Source organism: Parasteatoda tepidariorum, chromosome X1 (genome assembly GCF_043381705.1).
Source record: "Parasteatoda tepidariorum isolate YZ-2023 chromosome X1, CAS_Ptep_4.0, whole genome shotgun sequence".
NCBI classification, from domain to species: domain Eukaryota; kingdom Metazoa; phylum Arthropoda; class Arachnida; order Araneae; family Theridiidae; genus Parasteatoda; species Parasteatoda tepidariorum.
Window position 1 is genome coordinate 19620819 of NC_092214.1, and position 24274 is coordinate 19645092.

Below are 24274 nucleotides of genomic sequence, written 5' to 3' on the forward strand. Positions count from 1 at the left end.
ATCATAAAAACAAAATATTTTGCTTTATTTTAAAAAAAATATTAATATTGATACATGTTCTACAATTGGGGGTTCTAGTTCGTCTGCTATACAGTAATAATTTATTTTAACCAATGCATACGATTAAAATTTTAGTGAGTTACCATAAAATGATAAAAGTATTAAAACTAAAATAACAAATTTTAGTTCATGAGGATATACTACGTAGTTGTTGTTTGACATATTGATAGTTCTCGACTTAATTAACATTTAATGTAAAAAAATTTAATGATAATCAAATTTCCTTTTTATGTTAAGAAATAATAATAAATATATATAATAATAATAAATAGCCACACCTTTGAAAACACCTAGTTTTGAGAAAACACAGTAGTGTAAATTTAGTTTGTCAGTTAATATTTTCCTGAATAATAAATGAACAGTAATAAATATAAATTTCCTAAATAAATATGAATATCCAAACAATTATTCCTACATAATAAAATAATTTTCTAAGTAATAAAAAAATAAACATTCTTCAACTTATAAATTTTATTTAATGGTGAAATTTATTAAAATATGATTTTATTTTTGATCCAAGAATGTATTCCTTATATTAAAGTACAAAGTACACTCCATTTTTTACTAGACTCAATTTTTTATCAGAAGATGTCTCAGAATGGACTAATTCAGAATCTTCCACATCATTTATAAAGCTGGAAGCATTTAATGATCTCAATGTCTATGCAGAACAAGGAGTCAATCTAAGCACTGATTACATAGAATCAGTAAAATGTAAAAAAAAAACATAATCAAAATGTTCTGCAGGTCCTCAAGTAAGAGTGACATGAAAAGAGAAATCTGTGAAAAACATTAAAAAATGTAATGTAACTGTATGAATTAAAAATAAAAACCAATAATTTTTTAATATATCACACAAATATTTTATTAGAAAATATATTATTTTGATTTTATCCATTATATGCTTTTTTCAGAATTTCCACTTTTATAACACATTTATTTGACTGGTCCACAACCTAAACATCATTTTAATTTATTCAATTTTGTATATAATATTTTTTTAGCATTTTGAACAAAAATATCATAGGATGAAGTCACTTTTTTGAAATTTAAAAAATAAACATAGAGCGATCAATGTACCTAGTAAAAATAAAATTTCATGTTATAGTTTTAAAGCTATGAAATTAAAATTTAAAGCTATGTTAAAAGAATAACATACTTCCTAGAGAAAAATTTTAGACTTTTAATTTAAGGCATATTCGGAAAGCATAATGCATACTTCAAATATATACATATTATATATAGTAAAATGTATTGGCCTATAGTACTAATAAACTTTAAACACCAATAGCTCATAGAATTTTCAAACTGGCTGAATCAATATTTAATGAGCAAGTGGATCAATTTACATACATTTCCTAGAAAGTTTAGTAAATAATCTGGCCCACCTGAATTTATTATGCTAATTAATATATATATAGACAGTATAACAAAATGATGAATGCTTGAAAAAAAATATGATTTTCAAATTAAAAATTTTTATTTCACTAATAAAACTAACAAACAAGAAAGACAATTGTTAACAAGGTTATCATCTTGAACATCATCTCCACGCAAAGTTGATGAAGTTTTTGAGAGATGGGGGAAAAATCATATTATTTTTTTCAAACAGTCATTATTTTTCATGTATTTTGTTTAGTACTTTAATTTACACAAGATTAATTCTAGATTAATAATCTAGATGAAGATCAAGAAACCCTCCATAGAGTTTATACAGAGAACCAGTTGGAATAACTGCCAACAAGATGGATCATCCTAAAACTAGTCAAATACACTCCCTGGTATCCCTTAATGGTAGCACATGAAAAAGGCCCACAGAAAAGAAAAAATATTATTTATTTAACTAGGCAGTTTTCAATATTTTTCATTTTCTTATTAAAATATATAATGTGGTAGAAAGATGGTATACTTAACTTTCAACAAGCATTTGTGATTCCATTTCTATAAAAATAAAAGCTTTTATGGAAATTATCTCTTTTAATGGGGGATCACACCTTGTATATCTGATGGGGAAATGAAAGTTAAGAATTATTTCTAGTAGTCCTGCTGATAACCAAACCTTAAAATAAAATTTGTTTAGTTCTCAGCAATTCATACACAATGAGGAAAATGTTTTAAAGATATAAATGATATACCAAATACTTAAATACAACTTTTATTCAAATAAATTATTGCAGCTCATCACAATTTATAAGAAAAGCATATTAATGGCCATAAATATAAATACACGAGTAAGCAAGAGTATTCCAAATGTGGAAATTTTTTTACTATCACAGTAGAAAAATACATGTAATATGATATTAGAAAAGCAGTGATGAAAAATGAGGTAAAGAGTTCATCTATTTTACATGCTAAAATAACCTGAAAAAATATAAAACATGTTAAAAAGAATACATATTTTTATAAACTGCTTGCTATACTGTATATGTTAAACATTTGCAGAACGCTATTATTAGATAGATGTGCATGATTTAGGAATAAAACTCGTTTACAAAAATATTATGACTTGATTTCAAATGTTTATGAAAGATGAGATCAATCAGTGTTTCTTCATATAAGTATAATTTTACTTCAAAAAATAATTTAAAACATTTTAATCATTTGGTGTAATAAGTATTTCAGATTTTTATCTCTAGATTTTATAAACTTTTCAAATTACTTATTTATAAATATTAATTTGCTTGTCTTTCTAACAGTGTGTAAAATGTGTACATATTTTACAGGTGAGTAGTTAAAGCTTCATTTATTTATCTTATTTTCATGAACTTTTAAATAAGTACACCATTTGACACACTGAATCCAAAGCTTATTTTTAAAAAGATACTAAATTTATAGTTAATAAATAATAATCTTTTAAATTACATAGATAAAGTATTTGGAAATAAACATAAAATAATAACCATTTTAGTTCACCAAGGTATCTCAGATTAAACAATTGTTTGAATAAAAGACTAATATTGTGGGTTAATGCATATAATAAAAATATTGTGGGTTAATGCATATTTTAAAAATTTTCCTCCAACAGTTATTTATTAACCCTTTCGCGATGGGAAGCAAGAAAGAGCGCTTACCGCTGAGGCTGGCACTCTCTCTTGCACGTGTCTCTCCAAGGCCGGAGGATTTTTTGTTGTTAAAGCCTAATTCCATGAAATTACCGAAATATCAACACATTGTTTAATATTGTTCTGCACAGTATTTAAATGACATATGCTTTATATATATTTCTATGGATAATTTATTTACTTAAGTTATTTCCTGTTTAAATATATACATTTTACACATTTCATTTTCATTATGTACTTATCATTTAATAACATTTAAGATTACATATCTGAAAACTAAATACATGACTTAAAGATCTTTTTTTGTATGAAAAATTTTAAGACAGGGATCTACAAGATCTAACTATCCATTAAAAACTAAACCAAAAATCGAAAGAAGCGAGAGAAAAAACTACCCTGCTTACTGCAAACAAATACCACGTTCGAATTTAAAGAGCCGTCATAAAACATTCCTTTCCCCTAAAAACCACGTGAATGTACTCTCATCTTGAGTAGAAGGTCAAATCTACATGTATCTGAAACCATATGGACATACAATGCCATCTTTTGGAAGAAATTTTATTTTTTTAAAACGTTCTGAAACGCTGGCACAAATGAGTGACGGCCGGGGGTGAATGAGAAAACGCTCTGGCACACGGGTGTGTCTGCTGGGAAGTGAGCGTGTTTCTTGCTGGCACATATATGTGACAGTCGGCACGAAGGGGTTAAAAAAAAGCCTTATGAAATACAGACAAATCATCCTTATAGTAAACCATCATGTTGAGGAAATTAAAATCATAAAATCACTTTATTTATAATACATTAATTGAAATTAACCTGATAAGATTTTACTTATTAGAAGAAAAACAGTGCATTGCAACTGTTGATTGATTAATTTTTCGAAGTCATTTTCTTTTGGTTAAAAGTTTGACTATAGTACATACTGTGTGCAATAAGTGACATAATATTCAAAATTGAGATTATTATATATTTGAAATTTTCATATGCTAAGCAACATATTGCAAAAATTTTTCTTCCAAAATAAATTATATTTCATGAGATTTTTGAAATTCTTTTTTAGCATTGATAGAATCAGCAATAGAAAGAAAATATATGTCAACCGACTTTCTAGAAATCTAACATAAAGCATTTGTGTTGTTTTTTTAATTGCCAGCAGCAGAACAATCTCAACTATATATGATTTTCAACTTGTCTTTTAAGCTCTAAACTTCCCTATCAATATTTTTCATCACCCAACAATTGTGAGTTAATTATCAATTATGATTCTAGAAATAAATAGCGCAGTTAGTATTTTAAAAATACCACATTTGTAAGATAATTTTGAGCAATACATAGAACTAAAATGGCCAAAATATGTTTGTTTTTTTAAATTCTAAAAATATGTAGTTTTACTTGCAGCCTTATATTTATATTCATTTCAATCAGATCCTGGTAAATTTTAAATATATATAAGTGTATTGGATTGCTTGACCTACTGCAACATCAAATCTCTGATGAAAGGTAATTGAGCATCTATTAATGAGTATGAGGTTAATATGAAAAAAAACTTTAAAAAATCTAGAAATATGCAGTTTTGCTTATAACCTTATATTCACCTAAATCATATTCTAATAAATTTCAAATATTTAGAAGATATTTTTGTAAGCTTGACCTACAAAAATATTAAAAATGGGGGGGAAAGTTACAGAATACCTGCATTATTATTATTTATTTAAGAAATTTATATTGAATACCCATTCCCTTGCTTAAGTAATAATTCATGTTCATTGGATGAAAATTTTAGAGTAAATTTAGTCTGAGCAAAACAACTAACATCATATTTATAAAAAATATACCTCAACATTAAAAAACTTTGTGCAAAATGTTTACTGCTAAAATTTACTTACTTGCAATAATATTGCGACTGGTATAGCAAGCAAAATAGATAGTATCCTATAATAAATAAATCCTACAATAAATAAAATCCTACAAGTATATTAAAAGAATAAAGCTGTTCAATAAACTATGCAAGCTGAAAAGATCATTAAGCCCCTTTACATTTTGACTTGTAATATTGGTCATCCATTTAAATACTTTAAAATAGAATCACCAGTGGACCTCACTTTAGTATAAGTAGGCAAAAGCCTAGGAGCTGTAGAGTGAAAGAGGTCTCGTATTTAGTAAATGACTGCCCATATTAAAGCATAGGTCTACGAAAGATAATCGTGAGAGTTGCATATAAAAAAATAATGGAAAAAATTATAGGCCTTCATATTAATATTTCAGTAACATGTAACTTACAACTATCTCTCTCTTACTTCCTTATCCCAAAAAAATGTTTTTGTATTGATGTTGCTCCTTTAAGCCACCGTTTTTCCATAGATACTTGGTATGTGATGCTTTATATCATAGCAGATTGAGCTTAGCAGTGAAGTGGTAATAGGTAAGCTTTCAAATATACTAGGGAATCAGCGAGATCCGAAATAAATCTATTTAGTTGTACTTTGCAATATTTCTAAATATATAAACTGATATTTAAGAAAAATATTAGCTGATACTTGAAGAAAATATCTGCTTATACACTTATGAAAAATATCATGGATGCAGCTTTCTAAAATTTTAGGCTTGTTTTAAAAAACTATTCTGAATAAAAATGAAACGAATACATAGGAAAGAATACATATTGATCAATAAAATACATCGGAAAATCGATCTATATCATTTATTCAACAATCCGTAGTTAAAAAGGTGTTCTTATTAGTTTTCATTTTAACCATCTTATTGGTTTTCAGTTTTTAAGCAAGAAAATTAAGCAATTTTCTGTTTCTGGAAAAAAAATTACAACTACAGAAAAAAATTCATGAAAGTTGACTAACCAAAATAAATGTGTATAGTAAAGAATGGTTTTTGTCTATGATTATTCAGTATTAGAAACAAATAACAATATATTCACTAAGTTCATACAGCATGAACTACAATAAAGGTATTGGTGTTTTAATTTGGAGTGTAGCTAAATTTTTAAGTAATCGCCAATGCAAAGGAAAAAATTCACCATCTGATATTTGCTAAATGTAGCAAAAATTATGTTAATGTATCTTGTAGCATTCATAAAAAGACATTAAACAAATTTTTATTATTTTTGAAGTATATTGATAAATATTTTAGCTTATAATTGTTTCCTTTAATTTATAGTTTTTCATTGTATGAGTGATTCAAAGAAGTGAAATTATAAAAATAAAAACTCAGGTTGAATAAATATTATGTTAAAGTGCAAAAGATAGGATTTTCATTTTTAGGATTTTGTATGAAAACAAAAAGAAATAATAGGTATTTCTCACTCAAAGTGAAACTTTGATAAAAATAAATTAAACTTTGGTAAAATATTTTATTGTTCTTTGTTCAAAAGCCTAATACCTACGATTCAATTAAGATACTTTTATCATCAACAACTGTTTAGTTGTAATATAACTTTTAAGAAAAATACTTTTTTATTGTATTTACATTTATTAATTTTTTAATATTTTAAAAAGGTAAAAACAAATTTGAGTAAAAATTAAAAAAAACTTTCAAAATACATTGGGATGAATATGATTTGAATCCAAATGCATTAATTATAGTTCAGAGCTTTTGAATAGTTTATATAAAAAAAAAATTCTAAAAATTAATGGTTTATCATTGATATTTTTGAGCTAAACAACAGGGTAGCAAGAAAGAGGTTAAATGGAATCCCAATCCCTCTTGAAACAATAAAAAGAAAATAATGAAAAAAAACTTGAATAAAAAAATATTAATTTTAATTAAAACTATTCAATTTCATTTAATACAATATGTTGAATTTCACTACATTTCTGTATCATCTGCATGCATATCACATCACTTATAAAAATCTAATTATCTCTCTCTTAACATATAGGTGCGATTTTTAGAAAAATTCAATTTTACATTTATTTGCATTTAGTATTAAAAAAAGTACAGGTCAATATCAGATAAAAATAATAAACAACCTGTCAATTCTATTAAATGAACAGGGTCTGATTATCGCCTAGCCCAATTGGAATAGGCCTGAGGCCCACAATTTCAGAGAGGCCTCGAAAATTACGTAAAAAGTCTTCAATATTACTGTTTCATTCAAATATTGAAAGAAAGTTTTTCTCATAAAATGCATTTTGTTTAATTTCAAATTTTCTTTATATTGTGATACAACCAAACTCATGTGAACATTGCACTAATTAAATTTGAAAGTACTGTGAAGCAATTTTTATGCTACCGGCTTAAACAAATACAACAAGAATGCACAATAGCAAAGTCTCTAATAAATTATTAGCGTCAACAAAGAGCTATAAGCTTATTCTTAACAAATATGTAAAACTGTAGACGGAGAGCTACAATCTTTGATGTTGATGTTTTAAACAAACTTACACACTTCTACAATATAAAAATTTTGATTTTCTTGATAATTTTGGATTGATGAAACCTAATTATCAATCTGGTTGCGCAAAAAGAAAGGAAAGTCTTTAAATGATGAAGCCAACAAAAAAAAAAGAAATTCCTTATCAAAATAGTTCTCTGTTGATAAAGTAGAGCCATCTGTTTCTGATAAAAATGCTTTCATTGAGAGTTCAATTAAATTTTCTGTTTGAGAGTTTTAAATGTATCAATATTTTGAATATAACTTATCCATTGAATATGAGTTTTTAATTTTGTAAAAAATGTTTTACATCTAAATAAATTATTTAAATGTGTTTTCTATGAGTAAATATATTTTGGCTCTTTATTATTTTTTTTTTCTGTGTTGAAATGCTTACATGAATGCTGTGTTGAAAAGCTTAACATTTAGCAGACATGCTAAACTTATCGCTAAATCTAGTGAAGGGTGGGCTAGCTTTGGGTTGGTTTAAGCACAAAATAAAAAAGAATTACAGCTTACAATGAAAAATAATTCAGCTATTCAGTGACTTTTAGCAAAAATCACTGATTTCAATTGTTTTTGGTCACCAAATTATTTTTATTTCGACATACAACTGTTTTGTTGTTTTATATTTTGCTTTAACTAAACTTTATCTTAGAAAAATAATCTTCAATTGTCTGCTTTCAAAATTTCTTAGAATGTCTCTCTTGAATCATGCAGTTCAAAAGATTCTTTTTTATTGTTAGGACTACTCGTCAGTAATTTAGTTTCAAACTATTTTGTAAGCGGCCAGGAAAATTTAGTGAGCCTTGAGCCCACTAAATTTTGATATTGAGTAATACTAAAAACTAACTGCACTAAATTGAGTAATATTTTTTATAAAAGAAGTTTTGAATGCAACTAAACATTTAAAAAGAATTGTGAATGATCCTTTAGTTTACTTTCTATAACACGTGTATGCATATATTCACTTTTATAAATTTCATTATTTCATATATAGAAAAGTAATATTGCTCTATGAGAATTGCTCAGGTCAGAAAAAGTATGACACAAAATATCGGGTATAATAGAAGAATAGATAATAAACGTCAATTTCTTTTGTACATTTGTCGAAGCTTCTTCAGTCAGTTAGAGTAATCATTTTTCAGAAGTATTGAATCAAGACCTTGATACACAACCAAACCGGCAGATGACCCTCTAGGTCAGTGGTTCCCAAAAGTGCTATGCAAAACCCTAGGGTTCTGTGGAAGGATCACATGGATTCCAAAAGTATTTTATTTACATCCAATCAATAACCCACCTTTTTTTAGTATTTCAGTAGTTTATAAGAAATTATTTATGTATTGCCAATGAATGAAAATTACTAAAATTTAAATAAAATACATATTTTTTTTAGTAACAATACATTTATTTGTATAACTTAAAAATTGAATGAGTAATTGTCATCAAGCTTTTCAATTCAAAAAACTGAAATCAAAATAAAAGAATTACATTTCTATTCTCAACGTTTACAACAGTTATTTTTTAAAAATCGCAATTCAGCTGATTTAAATCATTTTCAGCAAATATATAGACCAGTAACGATTTCATAATTTAAAATATTTCATTCTTCCCATTAAATATTTTCAAAATAATTAGAAATCTTTTTTACTATTATATTCGCAGCTGTAAATGAACTCTTTTTATAATGCCAGTGTTCTGTTTAAACAAGTATGATCATTTAGGGTTGCATAACCTAAAAAAATTGGGAACCACTGCTCTAGGAAGAGGAGACACATTCAGGGGACATTATGGAGAATTGCACCCTTCAAAATGAATGAACAAAAAACAAGCAAGAGGGAAGAGTCGAGCCCTTGGTTTTATTTCTCATCACCACAGCTTTTTGCTGTTTATTGTAATTTTGCGATGCAATTAAAACCTTTCGGAAAAGTTCAGTTATTAATCAGTGTTTTTCTGATAAAACTGGAGTGACAAACTTATTGACAATTTTTCCTAACTCAATATTTCGTTACTAAAATTGGTTCTCTAATTGTTAAAATAAAATTAGATTAAATATATTACATGGCAAAAGAACTAAGATGCAGAGGTGCCCATCTTTCCGCTTTCCAAACTCACAACAAAAATACATTTGAAATTTTTATTTAAAAAACAATTTTAAGCTATATCTGATCTATCTTGGTTACATTCACAGCTAGAAATATTCTGTAAAACATTATTTTAGAAATCAAAATTAACATTGTGAGAAAAAATTATGTCTAAAAAGCACTGAAACACTTCATTTGGAGAGAAGCTGGTTTGATTTTTCTGAAAGCATATGAAAAATGGGCACTGACATGCACCAAATATGCAAAACATTGACATGCAAAAATCAACTATACTACTATCATGGATGGTTAAATAGATGATAGTGTTAGTTGATTTTTCTCAGTGTCACCAAATGTAACTTACTTTTAAGGTCAGAAGAGTTACATAAAATTATAACTGAATACTTTTTTTACACTGTTTGATATTTTCAGGAAAACATTCAGTTTTCTAGTATCAGCTATTTTACTTTTGGCAAATGATAACAAATAAACGAATAAATGGTTATAAAATAAAACATATTTTTATTCAAGTGATAAACTATTTCAGTAAAATTGTACTAAGCATGCATCTTTTTAATAATAAAATATTTTAATTACAATAAAGATTTAGTTTTATGCAATTTTATTACTAAAGGAAAGCATTATAACTAGTAGTATTTTAAACCTAAAAATTTTCATAGTGCCAAAAAACCCTATCGCATAACATAAAATTGATACAAAACATATTTTCGAAAGATAAAACTTATCTATTATTTCTTTATTAAATTTTAAAAATAGAATCTGCAAAGATTTCATTTTAAGAAAATAATCTTTTTGGTTTTTAAAAAAAGCTTTTAAAAGAACTTACACAATTTTGAATACATTACAGCATCTCTGCAGTAGACATGTCAAAAAGCAGACCGTTAAAAGTATAAATGCAGTCAATCCTAATGAGTGAAGAACACCTAAAGCATTATGCAGTAAAACTGAAAAACAAATAATAATGAATCATAATTTATTTATTTTATAACCTGTTCAAATAATCAATAGTTAATTCATAAAAAAAAATTTTTATTTAATAACCAGAAAATGCAACAATTTGTTGTGAAAGCCTCCACTTCATTTATGCTTAATTTTTATCTGATTGAAAAAACTAAAAATTAAAACATTATCAAGCTATTTTAAAAAAGTGAAAGAAAATTCAACCTATTCTTATAATTATTGGCAATTTTAAAGGTAAAATTCAATATTTTGAAAGCAAACAATTCCATAAAGAATGTTACAATAAAATTTCTTTATATATTTTGCACATTTTAATAATTTCTACACATCATATAATCAACATATTTTAACCTTAAATTCTGGCAATTTTCTGAGTGCAATACTTTCAGTTTAGCCAAACATCAATTTTTACTGCATCTATTGAGATAAATGTTCTGTTTTTCAAGCTGAATTGCTGTGCATAAGACTCTTTTCAGAAAAATGAGAATCTCTGGTATCTTATCTGCAGAGATTCACTTTTCTCACTCAATTTCTGTGTAATACAGTTTCTGTAGAAAACCTTGCAGTGGAAATTCAGTCCATTGTGTATGCGCTCAAAGGTATTGCTGAAGTCCTTTTTCTTATGTTCGGGACCATAGTAGAATTTTCGGCAATGCTAGAGCAGACCGGTTGACCAAAAACACGACTTGCCTGATATTGATTTATCGATGTCTATCGCATTGTCACACTGGAAACATGTAGCTTAGGAAAATAATATATGACTTGAATATCGACGGTAACACACATCTCATTGCTTTTCAGTTTCTTCAATATCTGATTTAATGCCTGGTCTCGATGATACTGAGGAAGATGAGCAAAAAATTTAAGATGATATAACATATCTTGTCAAGAGTTCGAAAGCAAAAAAACCATAAAACATTTGTGAATGTTAATCATAAAACAAATTTGTAAATGTAAGCAGAGAGGGATATTGTTGTATCTAAAAACAAAAAACACATAGGATTACATATTTTTTCTGGAATTCACCTGGTGTAAGTGTCAATTTTTCAAAAATAAACTTATATTTTGTTACATCGATTTTACCTTATCCCTCTTCATGTGTCATTTTTAACACTAGTTCGATGGAAAATATAAAATCAGGGTTCCACTGCATTTCAAAACATTACTGAAACTAGTCATATAAAAATAAATTTCATTAGAAATACCATAGCAAAGTAAGAAATACTTCCTAAAACTTACCAAAATAGGCAGTTGATATAGCCTGAAGCAGCATCTGAAAAGCAGACAAATTCTTTTAATGAAATTTATTTTTTAAAAAATGTAAAATAGCAATGTTATTAAAGTGTTCACAGAAGGTTATTTACTTTTAGGCAGACATTAGAAGTTTATCATACCTTATGCCACTAAGTTAAATTCTTACTAATTACCTCAATTTGTTGCATACAATAACACATTCCATAAATGCCTACTTTTAAGCATTTTATTTTTACATTCAAAGTCATAGTGAAATTTCCTATTTATTCCTTGGATTTCTAAATTTAATTTTAAATGATTTTAACCATCACTACAATATACATAGATTAATATTTATATAAATACATGCTAATTATGTGTTTTTATTTTTGAGCTCTTAACAAAATAAAATGGTATTTATGCTCGTTATTGTAGTTCAATTTATTTATTCTTGTAATTTATTGTTATTGTAGTTCATTAATTTTTTCATCTTAAGATTCAATTTATAAATATTATTAACTAGGAACATATTGATACTCTATATTTTTTTAATTGTGTAATATGAATTTATTTTAAAATATTATTGCTTATTATCCACATTTTATTTATTTTACCCTTCTTTTTAAGTCATGCAGTGCCTTATTTATCAAAATATATGTTTCCCCATTTTCTTTTTTTTTTTAACTTTTTGTAAACCGAAACCATCTCTGGGACCCATCTCCCTAATGAGTTATCTGGCTCTGCTTCTCCAGTTGTTATTTTTTGGCGTGTGTACCTGGATCTGGTCAGTTTGGTTGGTGTAGGAGTTAGTGTTCAATATGATTATCCTTGTTTTTCTTCCCTCTTTTTACCAGCTTTCTGCAGCTGAATGAGCTCTTATTACTTAAAAATATTTTGTTATATCTTAGTTCCCTTACCCTATGTGACTTTTTTTTTGTTTTTCTCACAGCATGTGAACTTTTTAATGCCCCTTAGACGGAAAGCATAAACTCTTGTCTGTCCCCTTCTGTTAATGGTCCTTGTTATTTTGTTCCCCCTTCACACAGGAGTGTTTTAGTCACATGATGCTACTTTACTTTACTTTTGCTAATTTTCTTCTTCCTGACAATTATGTCTTAAGGGGTAATGTGAGAACTGCCCACTTTTTTTCAATTGGCAATTTTGGTGACATCACTTACTTTTTTTTCTGATTGGGTCTTTACCAACGACTATCGTGGATTTTTAACGCACTGCATGACTGAAAAATAGAACCATTATTGCGAAATTATGGCTGGTGTTTTAATGAGAAGTGCGAGCTATTGAAAAGTTTCCGGTGTTGTTATGTATCACACCATAAAATATAATGAATATAATTTCGTGTCCTGTGTAGTTGTTGTGGATTGTCTATATTCAAAAGTTAACGGTCTATATTATTTAAGTGANAGCTATTGAAAAGTTTCCGGTGTTGTGGTGTATCACACCATAAAATATAATGAATATAATTTCGTGTCCTGTGTAGTTGTTGTGAATTGTCTATATTCAAAAGTTAACGGTCTATATTATTTAAGTGATTGTGTTTTCTCAATATTCCATCTGTATGTCATCCCTTCTCAATGTTTTCCTCCAAAACAAATAAAATAAATGAAGACACTTCAAAAAACTCTCTTATTTGTTTTCATCTAAATTACACAGCAGCAATGCTGTATAGTCGTCATGTTGGGTGAGTAGTCAAATGTCATCTTAAAATAAAATAGTTAGCACTGATAACAGTGGACTCACAAGAATGTTTTTACCATAGTTTCGAATATGTATTTTTTATTATGCTTGTTTTTGTTTCAAACTTTTTTCTGTTCTTTTTATGACCTAATGGACCTATTGGGTTACTCTGTTTTTTTTTTTTTTTTTAATTAAAGCTTTTACTACCACTATTCAGCCAATTAAAATGTAACATAAGAGTTAATAAGTAACTTTGTCAAGGTGATTTGATCATTAATTTTTATTTCATCTCTCATTATGATTATATAAATTTAACCATGAGCCAAACAAATTATCAGGAAGAGAAATATTTTATCTAAAAGAATAGATAATATATTACTTGTGTCTGAATCAATTGGCAAGTGCTTTATACGTAATGAAGAGAGGCGTTCCACTAACAAATATCAAGTATTTGAAATAATTAGAAAATAAAAACGGGGTAATTGTGCATTTTGTCAAAAGAAAGGTCATATAATGGTACAATGTTTAGCCTTTAATATCTATTGGACATATCTATTGAAATAATTAGAAAATAAAAACAGGGTAATTGTGCATTTTGTCAAAAGAAAGGTCATATAATGGTACAATGTTTAGCCTTTAAAAAAATTTTGAACATGACGGAGCAGCCCCAACACTCCAGTCAAAATTTGAATTAGCCAAGGAAGTTAACAAAAAATAATGGTAATTTAATCTCGCGTCAAGAGCACTAAAGTCTGGCTATTCACACTCTGAGCTTTCAGGGCCCCCAGTCACACAAAAATATTTTTTCAAAATTGTTAAATTCAAATGTGTCTGTACCTAAAGAAACTATTGTAAGAAAATTTTTGCAAACTTTTACTACAAAGTGTAAGCCAACTATGACTAATATTTTTGGTGATAACTTCCCTAAGGGGTGAGGTAAAATTTAAGGGCACTACTTCTAATCTTTTGTTGGACTCTGCTTCAAGTGAATCCATTTTTTAAAAAAAAGTATATATAAGGTTATCAAATCAATAACAAAAGTTAAAATTTTAAGTAGATCAGTGACAATAAAAACTGTCACTTCTGAGTTGACTTTCTCAGCATGTGCTGAAAGCAGTTTCAAAATTGAAAATGATAATTTTAGAGACTTATGTTACAGACTAACTTTAAACAAACGATATGTAATATTGATGAAAATCCATTTGCTGGCCTGTTAGGATATGTTTTTATTAAGATACAATGTCATGACAATTAATGTACTGACACTAAAAATAACTTAGATTTGATAACTTCAAAATGTCTTTATCACTGTCAAAATCTGAAAATTCCTTAAATATGCTAAATATTAAACAGGACAATAATGCTTATTTGAGTAAAAAGCAAACCAAATATCCCAACAAAACAATTGAAGTTAAAACTAAACAATTCAAATATTGGTGACAAACTAAGTTTATTCACCAATAATGTAAACAATTCCAATATTGAGGTTTTTAATTCCATTCATAATTTAAAAATTTAGAGTTTTATACATTAATCACTAATAATGGTACTTATAATGCACTTCCAGGAAGGCGCAGATTAACAAAGATACACAATTATCACGCATGTGATAGACTTGCCGAATTAATTGAAGTCGATTCATAATGAAACATAGGACAAATACCATCTACCTCATATCTTTAATGCAAAAATCCACTAATGAGTGGATACAAAAATTAAAATTAACTTCATTTCTGCACGTCCTGAGTCTACATTCTCATCTAAAGAAGTGAGAATTATGAAGAAAACCGGTAGTCAGATGCATCAAATCTAAGTCTGTGGAATCTTTCTTAGCCTATGTTAACAAAAAGCGGCGCATGGAGGTGACCGAAAGCACTAGGGTACCCAAGTAACATTGCAAGCATCCAGGTCGACTGCACCTTCAAAAGGAAGAAAAGGAGTGGCCATCGAAATTGAGCTCCATCAAAACTGAGTATACTGCTAGTTAGCTTAATGTCTATTTAAAGACACATATTACTACTGAGAGAAATCCCTTCATTAAAAATAGACAACACAATAGCTGTTAGCTAGACTAAACATCCAGAATATCAGACCTATAACCTTTTAATGCATTGGCAAACTAGCAAAAAATACAAACTCCAAGCTTGTGTTTCCATTTTTTTCTTTTTAATTATCTGATTTGTGCAGTAGTATATTTCAATTTTACCATAAAATCCACTAATATTGATTTGTCAATATTGTGTATATGTCAAAAATATATCAAATCATGGACGTGAGATTATCTCAAATGATATTAAGTCAAATGAATATTATGATATCAAAGTAGAAGATTGATGGAATGACAGATATTTATATAATCAAATTGAATTTTTAATTTTCAATAAAAACTACCAAATCACAGAGTACTTGAAAGCCAAAAATAAGTAAAAATTACTTTCAAATTTAGACATGAATATCCTTCTAGTCGAAATTAATTTTGGATGGATGCACTTAATATGCAAGGTAATGATAGAAAAAATAAATCTTTTTATGTATAGTAAAAGCATAAAAGAATAACAAATAAAATAAAAGAATGAAAAATAAATAAAATGAAAGAATTAAAACAGAAAATCTTTTCTAAGAAGGAAAATACTATTATACTTAAACACATATTATAAAATATTATTTTAAATTATATCAAGTAAACAGTTCAATACCATACGGTAAGTATGGTTATTTGCTGTGTTGGCTGAGAGCAGAGAAAAGACTGGAATAGTAAAAAAGCTTCAGTGCCTCAGAGTAGACAATAAATGCAAAAGATTAAAAAACTGTTAGTATTTAAATTTAATTTTAAAATGATAATGAACTACAAATATTAAGATATTTACAAAAGAAAAATTTATTTTAAAAAATAAATTTTAACTTAACTAGTTAACAAAAACCATTGAAATGTATTATTTATAATATGCCATAGATATATTGTAGTGAAATGAAATGACAGATATTTATATAATCAGCTTAAATTTTTAACTTTCTGTAAAAAAATTGCAAACTTAAATGTATTATAGCCATAAATATGAAATAGTATTGAAAAGTCTAAAAAAATTACATTAAAATTACTCTGTAAGTAGTTAAAAATTATATAGAACTTATTTTATTTTTTCAATTTGAATAAATTATAAATATAATGATACTTACAACAGCAATCATTAAAAATTTTTGTAAGAATTTATTTTCTCTTCCAAAAAATAAGCATATGTAAGACATCAAAAAAGTCACATATGCCAAAGTGGCAAACCATTCACTAGAAAAAAAATTTAAATTTTAGTAATCATCAGAATCAATACATTTCTCAGAATCAATACATTTACATGAAAAGCAATCAATACATTTCTTTATAATATATCAGAAAGAAAAGCAAATAAAATATTACATTCTTTCAATATATTGTTAGTATAGGAAGAAAACTTATTGAAATTGCATAGAACATGCATAAACCAGGAGTTAATCTAACAATAACAGATCTACTATAACAAAACACTATATCAATCTACTATTACTAAACATTTAAAGGAACATAGTTGGAATAACACACATTTAAGTAATGTCACCTTGATAGCATTAGATGTATTTTATACAGATTTATTACGCATAAATTATGTAATTTAATTGTGTAAGTTGAATAGTTTCAGAACTTTTTTACTTTTTAGCACAAAGATTTTATAAAACAATTGCCTGTATAGAGATAGTAAATTTTAAAAAAATCATATTGTTTCCTTCAAGCACATAACAATGCTTTCTTTTAATAATAATAAACTATGTAAATCTATTACAGCAGATACTTAATATAATGAGCATTGTAATCCAAGCAAAAATTAAGATGTTATATCATGAGTGCAAAAAAATATGGTAAATATGTCTCATAGGTAAAAAATACTTGATGAATTTTAACAAAGCCATTACTTAAATGAGAATTTGGTGATAACCCAACAATTTTTCTTCATTAATAAATTTGTCAAAGTACTCTTTAAAATAATATTTCATAGGTAAAAAAAGCATTAAAAATAATATACTAATTTGGGGTTGCCATTTTTAATAAATAACATATGTCACGAACAAGATAACTGCAAAGATCACATATTTAAACTTGAAGATAAACCACACAAGGGACATTTCACAAAAAGAGTGAATACAATTTTCAAGCAAGAGAAGTNAGGCAGAGGCAGGCCTGGAGGAAGTTGATTGAGAAGGCCAGGGCCCACCCGGGGCTGTCGTGCCATTGAGGAAGGAAGGAAGGAAGGATATCCTTTAAAAAGGAAATTACACAGATAATGAATGAAAATAAATTATGAACACATATGATTTATGATAAGATTTTGGAGGTCATGTCATACTTCTTTCATTCAAAGTTAATTCAAGGTGTTCTGCACTTATTATGAAAGAAAATAATGAAAATAATCATCAAAGAAAATAATGATTTAAATATTTTTTTCAAAATCAAATCACTGAATTTCAGTTGCTATATTTGAAAAAACAGTTCAGTGCAGATATTCCAATGGACATTAAAATAACATTATGTCTATGGAATAGCAAACCAGGGTTGGCAGGTTTTTGACATGTGACAGTTTTTGACAGTTTAATCCATGGTTTAAACTGTCACGTCAAAAACCTCACTGTCAAAAATGTCGAAAATGTCAAAAACCTATATTCATATGTGAAATTTAGTTAATACATAAAATTTATATATTTTTTAAAGTATAGTGTTTCTNGACGGGTTTTTGACGGTTTAAACCAGTATTATACCCTTGTCATGTCAAAAACCACTTTTTGACGTCAAAAACCCAACCCTGTAGCAAACGATGACTTAAAGAGTCACAGTAATAGGGGGATTGCACCAAAGAGTCTAAATTATAATTTATAAAAAATATACATATTTAAAAGTCAATGTAGCAAAAACTTTAGAAAAAATTCCTTAACAACTTTGCTTGATAAAATTTACTGAAAAATTTTTCCAACAGTATATGCATAAAAATGAATGGTTGTCATAACTTAAAGACATAGCTATGGGAGAAAGAAAAAAAAAAAAGAGTTTAAGATCAATATGTAAAAAAAATCATATACATATTTCAAAGCAATCTCGCATTATAAAACATAAAAATGATTCTTCAGGAAGAACAAATAATTTACATTCTACAAACATTTAACTTTTAAGTTGTCAAATTAAAAATCTGAGAAAAATTAACTTACTTTTCACTTAAATAAAATCTACATAAAGGGAGCATCTGAAATATTGAAGTGGCTAGTGCAATGATTAAGTAAAAAAATCCAAGTGTTCCACAGAGTTTCAGAGAAATATCTAAAATAGCAACAAAAAAAATTTGCTTTAGAAAGTTTAAAAATATAATGCATGTTTGAAAGTCTCATTCATTATCAGGCCCAACCTAACTACTAAGACGAAACTTAAGAACACCTAAGGGGACCACATGTATATTTGTACTATTTTCTATTTCGATAAGAATATAAATTTGTCTGATTGAATTAAAATTAACAAAAGTAACCAATCAGCAAATTTTCTGGACTTCACATTAAATATTTAAGATAAAAAGACTTCCTTGAAAATTTTTGGCAAAAGAAATGTTTAATTTTCTTTTCTTTTGTTAAAAAAAGCAACAAAAGCTAGGATTTTAAGTTCTAAATTTTGTACAGTGTGCAAAATAAAATAAAAAACAGAATGCCTAGAACACTTTATCTAATAATTTTTATCTTATAACACTTTATCCAATAATCAGATTTTCATGTCAATCAGGCCTCAGTCTTAATGGGATGAGAACCTAGCTTTAAATATACAGCTAATATTCCAAATTATGAAATCAGAAACTAAAATATACTTTATAAGAATAAACATATCTTTTTTTAAAAAAATTCAGATTCTAAACCTTTGAACTGACTTAGAAGTAGATGTAATTTGGAAAATATGGTCCCAATAGCTTTGTCAAGAGAGCGGTCAACGTTTTACATTAAATTCAATTTTTAGATATTTTGTCATATCTCATAAACTTTTTGATCAAATCAAGCAATTTTGCACACAATTGCAAAACTGGTTTATCCAATGATAATCCCATTTTAAAAATTATTTTTATAACTACTTATTATCTTACATATTTTAATATTTCTCTTGATCAAAAAGATTTTGAATTGTAAGGTACACAAATTTAATGTGTTTATTTTTAAAAGATTTTCCAATATTTTTTGAGAAACAAAAATTTAGAAATACATTGGAACTCTGATTTTAAGTTTTCTGTCAGATAGCATTAAAAAATGCACAAAGCAAGATAACGTAAAATCAAGGTAAAAAAAGTTATGCATATTTTTCTAAAATTGATAGATGAAAATTGTGTAATCTTTACATGTTTTGTGTTTTTAGATACAATTGTAACAATATATCTCTCTTAATGCTTACAATTTTTTGTTTTTCAATTTTGTTACGAATTAGACAAAATATTAAAATTAGTAAAGTAAAAAAGGTAATTGACATTAACTATGTATATCAAGAAGTAAAATAATGTAATGACAAATGATTCATAAAATACAAATTATAAATAAAAAATAAAGAGTTTAATAATAAAATTATTAATTAAACATTTTGATGCTAATTGCATTTTTAAAACAAATAGTGAAAAACAGTATTAAAATAACTGACAACTTAAACTTTAAAGTTTCGAATAGAAAAAGCAATTGCAGATAAATTTTACTTTTTTAATTTATAACTGCCAAAACTTTCACAGAAATGTACAATTTATCTTTGGGGAATATTTCCATATCGTGATCTGCCGCACCAACTACTATTGCCAAGGTGCCAAATAGATTTTAAACTTGCAAATTTTTTTTTAAAAAAAACATGTAGATGTTTGCCCGAGGTTGGTTAGGAGTTATACCTTTCGAATTGTTCCCTTTCTGTGATGTTTCTTTTTAGTTTCTAGCGGGCCGCTGCCTGGAAGTTGCCAAGACTTGGCTATTATTCTGCCACAGATTACGACACGGAAATCTTCCCTATCTTTGAACATGCAGCAACATATTTACTGTTTAATATAGAGTAAACATATTCCTTTCATTTAATTTAGTCTCCTTTTTTTTTCTTCTTTCAGTGTATTCCTTTACCTGATGAGAGAAAGCTCATTTCCTCAGAAAAGTATAGCTGTATTTTTGTGTGCATGGTGCTTTAAGAAGTTTTAGTAAATATTCTAAACATATAAAAACGCTTTGAGTTTGAAACATTGCAAATTTAGTCAACTTCTTTTATGATAAAATAAATTTTTACTGAAACAGACAAGCATTTATCAACATATTTACAAAATCAAGATTACATTTTACAAAACAATTTCAAAAACAAACCTGGTTTTAAAAGAAAATTGGAATCCATCAACGTTGATTTTTTTTCTGTAATATGTATTATAAATTGCTCTTTGGTCAAAGCCATGTAAATGCATTCCAGCTACTTGTCAAATCTAATAAAAGAAATGAACAGAAAATGTAGCAAAACATAGTTTGCAATAAGAGGTAAAATTTGATAAAAACTTCGACATAAAAATTAGGAGATACCTAACAACGAAGAGAACTTGGATATTGAATATTTATTAAAATAAAATCTTGTATTTATATTGACAAAGAAAGAAAAAAACCGTCCCAACAAATGGAATTATTATGAACTCGATGTTTATTATCTTTTTAATGTGGGCAAATTCGATTCAGTATAATACAAGTGAAAAAGAGACGTCAATTCATAACCATTTATGTCACCAAACTTTTTTTCCAAATCTATAATGAAGTCAGTAGAATTATTATTTACGAAGCCACTTAAATTTGTGAGAAATAAGTAAAATCCCTTTCCTTTTTTCTTTGAATGAGTCAACAATATTTCCATATGGTGATCTGTTGCGCCAACTATAATCGCCAAGGTGCTAATAGATTTTAAACTTGCAAATTTAAAGTACTACGATTATTTAAATTCGTAAATTTTTCTCTTTAAATTTTAACCCTAACTTCTGCTTGGTTATCACAAAGGATTAATGTACAATTTTAAATCAGCAAAAAAATCTTTTCTATCTATACACACAGAGGCTTCTCAAAAAAAGTTAGTAAAATTTAACACGCTAGTCGCATTATAAGTTGGTTTTTAATACAATTCTTTCTCTAAATTTATTTATGTATAATCTTTACTAGATGGCAGCACCAGTAACAAAAAAAAGCAATCACTGTTGAAAATGATTCGATTAAAAAATATCACAGCCTATTTATGTAAAAAAAATCATTATCATTACCTATTTATGTAAAAAAAATCATTATCAAAATTAGCATTATGTAAATTACACTAAAAAAAATCAATTATTTGTTTAAAGAATAGATTTATTTATCCATATAATAAATGTAATTTTAGTTTCAAATGCTCGGTCTACTAAATGTCAATCTTAATGGTTCTTGGGGGTAACCTCAAATATGCTAATTATGTAGTATTAACGAAATCGGACACAAAAACGTGCTTCCTCTGAATAAACAAAATATTTTTTTAAACATATATAGATTCTTAACCTTCAAAATATAGGGGTAGCCGCAATCTGTAAAATATGGTCCCCATCTTGGCAGAGCAATCCAAACAGGGCAGTCTTAATAGCATGCAGGGCCCCGCAGGCACAAAAATGTTTTAGATTCTATAACATACCATAATATTTAAAAACGAATTATAAAACTTCACATACATAAAATAAATCATTTTTAAGATATGATGCAATAATTTAAACTAATTTAAACACATTTTGATTACCCCTAAAAACTCAAATAAAGCATTTTTAAACTATGTATAATTTTTTAAAAAAATTTAATGCTAACCAGTTGTAATTCTCAAATAATAAAATTATTTTCAAAATTATGGAAGTTATTTAAAATAACTAAATTAAACTAAATAGACATAAAGGTATAACAAATTAAAATAAATTCAAAAGCTATGAATTATTTTGTCAAACTAAACAGTTATTAAAACATCTTTTAATGCCCATCAAGTACCTAAAATTTTCATTGGAACGTAGTAAAATAGATTTTGGTTGCTTTTTTTAAGTTTTCTTGTTGATAAAGTATTCAAATTATTGATGATTGCATGATAATCAAGCACTATTTGAAGAAAAAAAATGCACACTTCTTATAATGGAATATATTTATTTTAAAAAATATATAAGGCAATGTTGTTTATTCTTTAAACACAATTTATAAAAAGGAAGATTTTCAAGGGCCCCTTGAGTGTCTGGGTCCCCCGGGCACTGCTCAGGTGTGTGCCCATGCGTAAAGACGGTACTGGATCCTAAGTTCGGACCCCTTAATGTTAATTTCACTTTTTGCGTTTTTAGTCACATTTATTTTTAAAAAATTGCACCCACTCATAAAAACCAATTTACCCAAAGATAATTTGTGCAAAAAAGAATTTTTAATAGTTATTTTTTATTAAAAAATAATTGATAACTGTTAAAAAAAATTCACCCTTGAATAAATTAAATAATAAAAATTATTTAATTTATTCAAGGATGAAAAAATTTTGAATTATGAGGTATGAATTTTTTATACCATATTTATTTACATATTTTTCTATTGAAAAATCTAAAGTTTCAACTGTTTTTATCTAGTAGAAGCCGAGAAAAATTAAAATTAATTATTTTTGAAAATGTAATTTGGCGACAATAAAGAAATAATTAAATGGGGCGATTAATATTTAAATGTAGTTAACTTACAAAAAACTTGACTTAGCGAGCGTAGCTTAATATTTTATTCATATTTTTTTCGCTAATGACCGATTGCTGACCTTTTTTTTTATTTTTTTTTCTTAATTATGCAAAATGCGATGATTCTTTTTAGTCGTCTAAAAATTTCTTTGTAATTTAGTAAAGAAATTCGAATAAAACATTTTATTCAATAAATATCGAGTTTTGTAAAAGGATGTTTCTGATGTGATTATATTTAATGTGTATTTTATTTTTTAGCTGAAGTTTAAATGATTGATACTATTTCAAAAATATACTTACGTATACATAGATTTGGAATAATATATTTACCAATTTCTTCGTTATATATTTTATGATTATTAATACTTACGTGGTCAACATTTTTAAGTATCTTATATATCGTCTTTATCTTAAAATAAATTTTTCAATTACCAGTACACGCGTGGTTCGCAGAATTATTTTATCAACTATTTTATTAAATTTTAACATTTCTCTAAATCTTATTCTTCACGCTACCATATATATTATTTTTCCATTAATATACTAAGCAGTTGTTTTAGTACTTTAATTTAGGTTTTCCTTTAAAGTAAAATTCCCTTTTAAATTATTGTCAAGTTTTCATTGAAACAAAATTTAGAACTATTGCCTGCTAGCTGAGAATAAAATCTTGTTCAGAAATTAAGATTCTGCTGTTTAAAATTATTCGATGCAGAAAAGCTGACTATTCACTAAGCATACTATTTTTTAGAAGAATGAAGATAAATTATTGATTGTCTTTTAATGTTTTATAAGTCACTACAAGGAGTTTAAAGATACCGAACAAAAAGAGCTGTCGAATTCGCTGCCGAAATTTTTAAGCTTCTTAAATATCATCCTAACATCTTAATTGTGAAATAAAATTTTTAATTACCTGGTCACGTGTGATTCCTAGAACTACTAAACTAATTGTTTCATTATATTTTTTACTCTTTCTTAGTGCAACCAAGTAGATTTTTGTTCTTCTTCCGAAAAAATACTAAACTATTTTGT

General features: G+C 26.8%; 1 protein-coding gene across 8 annotated transcripts; it reads right to left on the reverse strand.

Moving 5' to 3' along the window:
* Positions 1 to 1516: 1516 nt before the first annotated feature.
* LOC107453667 (uncharacterized) lies at positions 1517 to 24274 on the reverse strand. Of its 8 annotated transcripts, none has more exons than XM_021145065.3 (8): positions 21081 to 21664; positions 20874 to 20986; positions 18729 to 18837; positions 16680 to 16785; positions 11814 to 11847; positions 10441 to 10558; positions 5009 to 5054; positions 1517 to 2063 (listed from the first exon to the last, which is right to left on the reverse strand). In XM_021145065.3, exons 2-8 carry the CDS (start codon positions 20956 to 20958, stop codon positions 2049 to 2051), a joined length of 513 nt encoding a protein of 170 aa, XP_021000724.2. In that variant the 5' UTR covers positions 20959 to 20986; positions 21081 to 21664; the 3' UTR covers positions 1517 to 2048. The 8 variants fall into 8 exon arrangements, with proteins under 8 accessions (XP_021000724.2, XP_042895998.1, XP_015926058.2 ...); XM_016070572.4 differs by lacking the exons at positions 1517 to 2063; positions 21081 to 21664 and adding exons at positions 2200 to 2421; positions 24156 to 24274; XM_016070573.4 differs by lacking the exons at positions 1517 to 2063; positions 21081 to 21664 and adding exons at positions 2200 to 2421; positions 22068 to 22308.